The 9536-nt window shown below is 38.9% G+C and overlaps 1 protein-coding gene across 4 annotated transcripts in view; it reads right to left on the bottom strand.

Annotated features, from left to right (window-relative positions):
- DYM (dymeclin) overlaps positions 1-9536 on the bottom strand; it is a 223273-nt gene that overhangs the window by 165265 nt on the left and 48472 nt on the right. For all 4 annotated transcript variants that reach the window (XM_030471037.1, XM_030471039.1, XM_030471038.1 and 1 more), the window contains 2 exons: positions 9287-9412; positions 7494-7636 (listed from right to left, as the gene is read on the bottom strand). In XM_030471037.1, coding sequence (XP_030326897.1) covers positions 7494-7636; positions 9287-9412 — 269 coding nt within the window. The remainder of the gene's footprint in view (positions 1-7493; positions 7637-9286; positions 9413-9536) is intronic.

The raw sequence follows: 9536 nt of genomic DNA on the forward strand, positions 1-9536 counted from the left end.
GCAGTTGAGTAAATTGACATCACAGATTAAGGCTATATTCATACCAAATTCATATATTAGATCTGATCTGTTATGTAAATTAAAATGTCTACTGATAATTGGAAAAACACAAGTTCTGCTGTATCTGCAAGATGTGTGCTTGGGAAGTTCTGCTGCATTAATTTAAGGATTTAATTTAAGGATTTAATGCAATTAACAGGTAAGCAAACTCACTGTTCCTCTTGTCCACCTAAGTGACAGATGTTGCCTCCCTCATCTCCCAGGTACGTATAATTATGTCCCTCACTATGAAAATGTACTCTTTAGTTTTTTATTTTTAAATTCCACTCCCTTCCCAAGGCAAAGACTGTTTTAATTTATTTTAAGCTTTGAAATAATTTCTCCTCTTCCCTAACAAAACTATTGGTAAGGCAAATAAAACTGTTTCAGAACTGCCGCTCCTATCAGTAGTTCATTCTATGCCCAGCATAATAAATATCACACAAATAAACTTTTCTTCTTTCACCTTGTACATGATAAAAACCTATCAGACTTCAGGAGTTATTTGAAGAAAGGGTTAAAATACAGATTTTCATTTCAGATGCATTGAAAATGAAAATCTATGGTCACTTATTCTGGGGAAGGAGAAGAAAGTTCACTCTGACCTGAAATGCAGCTCGTTCTATTTCCAACCCTCCAAGGTTCCTGCCACTAATCAGACATCAAGCGGAAACCTATTCATAATAAGTGTCAATCCGTGCATCTGAAGCCAAACAAACTGTCCTTTTTCCTGAAATACTGAGCCATTTTTGTCAGAAAATGTGCAGCAGAACAGAACAACCTGAGTGGTTCACTGCAGGCGTTCTCAAAATTTTGAAGAATAAAGGCCTTATGCAGTTGTGAGTCACTTCAATATCCCATATTAGTATAAGGAACCCTACCCTTTCAGCCACACATTAACACTATATACTCCGTTTCTACCACCCAGAAGAATGACCATCAGAAAGTTTAACATCTGCTAATACTTTGTGAGAAGCACTGTGGCCTACTGGAAGAAGGCACTGAACCTGAAGAATTTCATTCACAGATTTTGGTCCATTTCCTAGATGGTGTGGTCAAGCCTCTTTTTCATTCGCAATATGTTCAAAAATGAAGTGGAAATAAGGGTGTTTACAATCTTTTTACAGCATTTTCACATTTCTCGCCAAAATGAATGCTATGTAGGAGATGAACACTCTTGTTGACACTGGATTGTAAGGTGAAGAGGTACCTCTCTTACCATCCCCTAGTTGAAAGTTATAGGACTTTAAGAAAAATTCAAGTATAACAAGTTTTGTGTTGGGTTTTTTTTTTAAATAACTGATTACTAAAATTTTGTAATTATAAAAATTGTCTTTATCTCAATTTCATGTAATTCTCTAGAGCTAAGAAGCATTTGGAAAGCATGAAATGCCTCCTTTTCTCCCACATAAAATTCCTTTTCCTAGCCCTAGTCATTGCAAGATATCAGGTTTTAAAACTTTTGTTGTTATAATACATCAGCTTGATTCTTGGTTTCCTTTAACAAGCAATTTCCCCTGAAGAATTAAAGAAGAAAAATCATTTTTGAGCCAATAGGTTTTCTTTTTTTCTTTTATAATGGTTTATTTGAAGCTGCTCAGGTTTTGGAATATCAGGATAAATGTCAGGGAGATAAATCACCAGCACACCTCGTGAAACTTGCTGCAGCGCTCTCAGTAAACAAGCTGGAGCATATGGTTACAATTATGATTTGTATGACCACAGAAATCAGAAGCTCTAGTCATGAACCACAGCCTCGCTATGCTATCTATTGTACATACTCTCCATGGTCCCTAACCTAAACAGCTTACAAGATAGAGATATGACAAGAGATGAGATGGATTAGCACAGAGAGAGGCTCGGAGAAGAGGCAGCATTAGTCAGCATAGTAACAGAGCTCACAGCACGCCACACACCTAGACAGCGCCTGGTAGATAGCACAGAAAAGAGCCTTTACAGAAGGCTTAGAAACATATAAGCCTTGTGAATGTTTATTATGAAATTCTTTTTCAATGCCAGGTTGGACACAGGGGCTTGGAGCAACCTGCTGTAGTGGAAGGTGTCCCTGCCCGTGGCAGGGGTTGGGACTGGATGAGCTTTAAGGTCCCTCCAACCCAAGCCATTCCATGATTCTGTGATGAAATATTTTGCCACACGGGTGTCACGGGTAGAACGGTGGCAGCCAAAGGTCCCCAGCAACATCTACCTTTCTGAGGGAAAGGAAAAAACTTTACGATTTGCTCCCTGCAAATATGTAAGTCTCACCAGACTTCAGAAGACTTCCTAAAACTATCAATCCTAGGACCTTACAGTATAAATTGCTCTTCTGGGAAAGGATGCTTTGCTATCATTGCCATCAGTAGCTGTGACTGAGAGACCCAGAGCAAAACCGATGCTACCTGTCCAGCTAGTTCTAAATCACTGGTGATTAACTATCAAAAATAGGTTGGTGAAGCTTGTAAGACTGATCAAGAGTTTCTTAAAGAGTTATACTACAACTCTTCCAGTTGCAGATCCTTGCGGTTGAAAGCCCCAAGTGTTTGGTGGACCTGGGACCAAGGCCTGCTACCTAAAGCACTGCTGCTGTGTAACTGTTCTATGTCCTCACATCATTCAAAAGCACAAAGATAAATTAAATTTCAAGAAAAACAAAAAACACAACACAGTGTATGTCAAAGGAAGTGTGCAAGAGCTTGATGGTGAATACATCACTGGCCTTCAGAGATTTATGCCAGAGGCAATGTTTTTTTATGCTACAGAATATAGAAGATGAGATTTATCTCATGAAAAAAGAGAATGAAGACTCCCAAAGGGGGCATTTAGGCCCCTCTCTGGCAGTAGCTCAGTTGAACTTCAAACCAGCTCCTATGGTCCTCATAGCACAGATTTCAGCCAGGATGAAGCTGCTCCAGATCCCAATTTGCCAAGCAGCTTCTGCAGACGAAGCCTGCCACAGCTACACTTCTATTAATACTCAACTACTTAGCCTCAAAGAATGTGTCCTTGAACTACAAACACACGGTTTGCTCTGGTTTGGATGCATCTTTAGAGAAACTAAGAGAAAAGTTAAAGATCTGTACATTACCTAAATTTTCACATTCAGTCAGGTCAAAACCCCACGATTACAAGACAAGAGGGTGACGCTGTTACAGACTGTAAGCAAGATGCACAGACAAAACTGGGAAAGAAGTCTCAGATCTACACTTTCATTAAGGTGAGCATGAACAGGCAATTAAACATTGACTAAGCACCAGGGAGACAGACAAGGTTGTAGTTATGTAGCAGATCATACACCAGATCTGTGACACATCATGAAAAGGCTCTGGAAGGTAGAACCAACCAGCCTGAAATATTTGTTAGTAGAAAAAAAGCTTGATGGAATCATAAGAAATAACAGACTCATCATTAGCAGCTTTTCGTGTCTCTCTACTTTGACATGTTTTAATCTCGATATTATTAATCAGACTCTGTAAAACTGAGGAGGAAAAAGATATTAACACAAACCACCAAATAGTCATAAACAGTTTTCTTGTAAAGTTAAAGATAACCATGAAGTGTTCATATTAACCAAAGTATAGCACCGAAAAATAAAACGAATAAGCTGCAATATATATAACTCACAGATGTACAACAGAGGTCATCTGATGCCTTCAAGTGCACTAATGCTGAATGACATAATGCAGAGTGAAGTACATACTTACATGATAGAAAGTCATTAATGGCCAGAGATGTTTGTCTGGTTCCAACCAAAGAGTACAGACATGAGAAAACAAGTCATAATTGACCACTACACATTGAATTCTGCAATTTAGATGAATACTACGACAGTACATTTGTGGGCCAAATTAGTGATGATGGTTGCTTAGGTGATTAATGAAGATGAATCCAGCTACTGCCTTTTCATTAGTTTCTTACAGGTACACCATTGTACCCATTACATCCATAATCATCTAAACAGCTCAAATTAAGTCAATTAGATCTTACTGTTGCAGTAACTCCTAAGTACTGCAAGATGCATTAAAGTGTTTTGGTCTTTTTAATAGCAAAGTATAAACTGCATCAACAATTTCAAATGAAACCATTTGAATTGACTTATTTTTCAACAGTCTTGAGTAGCGCTAACATTCTCCTGTCTTAGCATATCATCTGTTTGGCAGTTCCTCACTGTAACATGAATTTTATTGTGCAAGAAATGACTAATTAAAAAAATCTTGCTTGTCCACTAAAAGTTCTCTCAACTTGGTTAACTGTGGACCATGAATTGGCAAATGCTAATAGTACTCCAAAAAAAAGAGGAAGGGATTTAAACCCAAAAAAAAACCCCCAAGCCCCAAACCATTTTTTGAAGCTATTTCAATGTACCATGTGAACAAAGAAAAATAATTTCTAATATATGAGGTCTCCTTTCTACCACCATGCATACTGATGTAATTTATGCCTGCACATCAACAACATAGCACCAGAACTAGCAGCACTTTACAATTATCTTGCACACCTACAGAAAAACTGCAAAGACAAAGTTGACTCAGTATAGAAGAACATCCTTTATGAAGCTACAGAACTAAAATATCATTATTTCCCTCCCTCTTTCTGAACCCACAATTGTTTATTTAACTACTGGAGAACAACATAACTGGCTATACAATTCTAATCGAGGTATGTAGGATGGAGAAAGGTACACACACATAGGTACCCTGCACACAGTCAGAGTCTGAACTAAGGAGGCCTAATTGATGTGAGGATGTTGGCTGCATGGTTTCAGGGTTAAGGAGGCTCATAAGAGGAAAAAAACAAGATATGAAGGATGAGAAGCAGGAGAACGTTAACTGTGGGAAAGGGTAAACTGCCGAATCACAAGGAAGGAAAGGGGGGGTTGGATTTAAAATACAATGCTCATAAGAGCTTGTTGATCTACTGCTGCTGTACAAGTAACTACAGAACATGTGTAATGTAATACTTGGTAACGTATATGACATATCAAGTTAAATAATTTCAAACTGACAAGTACAATAATTATTTTAGACCTTCGAATTTAATATGAAAAATAAATTATTTTTAAAACGAGGCTCCTAGATCCTTTCATCCTAAGTAGATTATATTTAGACTATTTCAGTAAACTTATTTTAAGCATTATGTGATATTTAAAAGACTGAGCAACATAAAAGTGAATTTTCAATTCTTCTGTTCTTCTTTGAACTCTTCTCCTGTAAAGATTACAAAATACAAAAAAAAAAAAAACCCGAACCCACAACACAGAAATCATGTCTAAGTGTTTTTTTCATTGCTTTAAACTTGTTTCTGTTCCAAAAACAGACTCTCAGTTTGTGTTAACATCTTCTAGTCTGTACAGCACTCTACCCACATACCAGATGCTATAAAAAACAAAGGACTGCAAAGGGTTAATTCGGAGATATTACAGATGGACAAATAATGCTATTTACTCTAGAAATCTTACGGTGTCCTTTATAGTCCAACATCATCTACAGGCAAATAATCAGATACACAAAACCATTAACCAACCGTTTCGGCCCAAACAGAAAAAATACTTCTATTTCCTAACAGGATGTGGTACTTATTTTTTCCCCTTTCGCAGGCAGGTCATTAGAAAACTCTCTCTAAAGGTTCTTTTACTTAAAGCTCTAAATGAATATCTTCAGTTCGCTGGGAGAAGAGATGGTACTTCAGGTACTCATGAAAGGAGCAAGAAAATCAGCGTAGGAGTACGTACACCAAGGGAGACATTAAGAGAATGGTTATAGAGGAGTGAAGGAGGTGGAAGTGTAGGAAGAGACAAGAACAGACGTAGGCTGAAACCTTCGGAGTTTGCATTTAGAAACGCAAACCCAGTATGTAAGAAGTGCATATAATATTGGAGGCACTAGAGGAAGGCAGGGGTGGTGAATTTAGATGGACTCTACAAATCAAATAAGGAGAGGAGTGGGGGGAAACAAAGCTATTTTCCCTGTGGCTGTACTAAGACAGAAGGACACTAAAGTGTAACTAGGCAGATTAGAACCAAGGTGAGTGGAGTATCAGAATACGTGGAGAGAACCACTCTTCTATCACAAGCAAAAGTACAAATCACGTTCTGAAACTGCTTCACAAAAACATTTGAAGAGCAATTTTCTCTAGCAACTGAAAAGAATGTACCTGTTGGGACTCTGGAATAAAAACGTTGTAGGGAACAATTTAATTAATTTCCTCTCTGTTTAAATAAACTGCAAATCAAGCAACTGCTTTCTGACGCATTTACATTACAGGCACAATGCAAACATCGCAGTGGCCTACCCTTGAGCGTGTAAAGTGGAAATCAGAGAGAAGATGCGTGTTCCAGCAGCACACTGAACTAGCTGTGTGTAACCTCATCTTACACAGAAGCAGGGATGTATTCAGACTACACCGTGCCAAGTCACACAGACATGCTCTTTTACTGCCTCCGTGAGGAGATCCACATGCACTGACACAGACTGTGAAACATTTTCTGGCAGACCACTCGCAGCCTGAACTTTAATATCCCCTAGGGATGCTGCCAGTGAATGGATTTCACAAAAAAGCAAAACAAATAGCATCAGTTTTAACAGCAACTGACTTGAAAAGTGTTACTTAGTTTATCACAGGAAAAAGAAAGTAACGTATACCTTTACTGTTAGCAACATACTGTTTATTCATTCTTCTTATATGGAAAATGAAAAAACTTTAGGGAGAATTTTTCTGTGTAATACACACACCAATAAAACACATCTGGTATGGGGAAGAGAGCAACCACCAAGCAAAACATGGCGTAACAAACATGAGAACCCCATTTTCTCAACAAAAAATGGCATCAAGTCTTTCACGTTCTTCAGGCGATATCTGCCTATAACAAACGGGCCACCCACAAAAGGTCAGAATCTAGTCATACTATTCAGGAAAAAACATTAGTCAACCTACCAGGAAAGGCACACACTACAATATGTCACAAATATTCCTGTCTAGGTCACTCCCTTACATCACACAATCCTTAAGACTGGACGGCACCTCTTAAGACCACCTAGTCCAACCTTCTGCTCAAGCAGAGCCACAGAGCAGGTCACCATGGCCACTGAGTAATTACAAAATACGCACATAAAAGTATTTCTTACAATATTTTAAGCAACTTGAAGGATGTGATTTATCAAATGAGGCACTACTTGTTTGTTCAGGGTTTTTTTAACGTCTCAATAAAAGAAAAACAGGGACTACGTGCCACTTTTACCATGTGCTGTCCTGCAGATACAATTGCTTCAGGTTCTAACGCATGTCAAGACAGAATGCTAATGATTACGATCCAGACACCCTTTCTATACTGAGCATGCACAATGTTACCACTGAAATGCTGAAAAAGAAATGGGCTACAGGTGATCTTGTAAGAGATGTCATATAGAAGATGCTACTTCGTAAGGTTTGAAGTATGGTTTATAGAAAATAAGACTCACTTGCCACCCCAGATGCAATTCCGTAAAGCAGTCCTCCTCCATCACTTTGCTGCTGAAAGACATGCGTCCCTGGAGCAGGGCTTCTTTCTTGTCTAATGAAATTATATAGTAAAGTTTTCACAAGTCTGCTGGTATATGGGAGACTGAAAAGAAAAAGAAAACAGCTTTAGTTGACTCACAACTTGCAAAATCTGGCACAACAAAGACCAGGCAGGGCGCAAAGGCTGGTGTTTGCCATTAAAAACAGACAGTAGCTCTCCCAGAGCTGAGCAGACTGGAAAGTGAAAGAATGCCAAGGCCTTGCCCATGCAAAGCTGCACCAGCTTGAGCAGAGCTCTGCAGGGGCACCTTTAACAGTGGCATCATGGACACTATTTTTTGTTTTCTTTTTTAAATAGTACTTTTAAATCAATCAGTTTGTGGAATCAATGTATTCTTTTTACCTCAAGACACGACTGTAAAAATATTTGCGCAAGGGAGTAAAACATTATATTGGCTTAGGTTTTGCTCTATGCTTTGGTTACATAGAACAGGTAACAAGAGCATTTCTCTACCCCAATATTTGTGTTTGTTTGTGAAGCTGCAGCCGATTTGCAAAGACCCACAAAACATCTGACCTCGAATCAGTGATTCTGACAAACGCATGTAAAAATCGTTTAATTTAAATAAAAGGTTACACTATTTCCAAAACAGAGAAGGATTTCCACAGTAGCAAACAGTTGGTTCCTATTCCCACACAATTTAGAGGTGAACAGACAGTAATGATGATATAATTGTAATGATGTGCAATGATGAACTCCAATCCCCTCTAACCAGTATCCCTCCAACTCTTGGCATTGCCCTAGTTTCCCAGCCATCAAATTCCCACCCCTCTCTCCAGAGGCCAAGTACCTGCTACTCCCAACCCAGACCCCTTAGACCATATTCTCCCAAATATTCCCCATTTTGCCCCACACTCTCAATTCCTTCAATTGGAGATTGAAGAACCACCAAACTCCATGCATACTGAGGCTCTGCCTCTACCCTGCTGCTGCTTCAGGCTGAAGTCTGCCCACAGACCCAAAGCTGAGCCTTCCTCCTTTCCCTGCACATCACCCCATAGCAGTACTCCTCTCTTATATCTAGGAAATATTCCAGAACACCAGACAATAGACATACATACCAAAAATCTGCCTGTGTGGTATTTAAAGTTGAAAGAGGATGATGCATATAAGCCATCGTGACAAAGCATTTAAACGAAACAACTGACTCACAGAACAAATGGTATTACTCACACGACCAAGTTTACTACCTGCCAAGTATTTGCATTATTGCATCTTACAACTCAGAGTAGGACATATTTGCAATCTTTTGAGGGCTATGTACTTCTGTCACAAAAAGGCCCATCAGCAATTCTGAGGTTCTCTAGACTGCAGTGTACAGGAAAAGACCCATACTGAATCAAAAAAATCCATCCTGAAAAGTAAAAGCTGTTTTAAGTTAATGAAATAACCCTCAAAAACTGAAAATGGCTTCCAAAAGAGTTTTATGGAAGTCTGGGCTGTGAGATTTAGCCCTGGAACCTTCCAACAGCCTTTACAAATGTTTGCTTTTGTGTTTTGTTTTCTTTCATGTTTCATTTTGTGTTCCGCTTTCTTTTGTGTTCCATTTTCTTTTGTGTTCTGTTCTCTTTAGAGCAGAACAAGTTTTCTATCAAAATGTATTCAACTGTATTTGTTTTCAGGTACAAACTGTCTACAAGCCATCAGAAGCATTCGATCTGCTGTTAGGAACCACCCCAGAACACGACGTACCATCGGCCACGCATCAGGTATTTGTGAATGATGCTCTCTCGCAGAATTTCTTTGCGGAATAACTGGCAGGAGAGGAAGACGATGAGAGTTGTCACAGCTTCCAAAGAAATGCTGTATGTAATATCTCTGCAGGCAAAAAGGGAAAATTTATTAAGGTTAATCTACTGGGTTTCTTTACAAACTGACTTCCAAGAACATGTGGTAGCCTCACCTGAGGTTATACACTCTTCAGCACAGCCAGTTTCAACTG

Source organism: Strigops habroptila, chromosome Z (assembly GCF_004027225.2).
Source record: "Strigops habroptila isolate Jane chromosome Z, bStrHab1.2.pri, whole genome shotgun sequence".
In the NCBI taxonomy this organism is placed as follows: Eukaryota; Metazoa; Chordata; class Aves; order Psittaciformes; family Psittacidae; genus Strigops; species Strigops habroptila.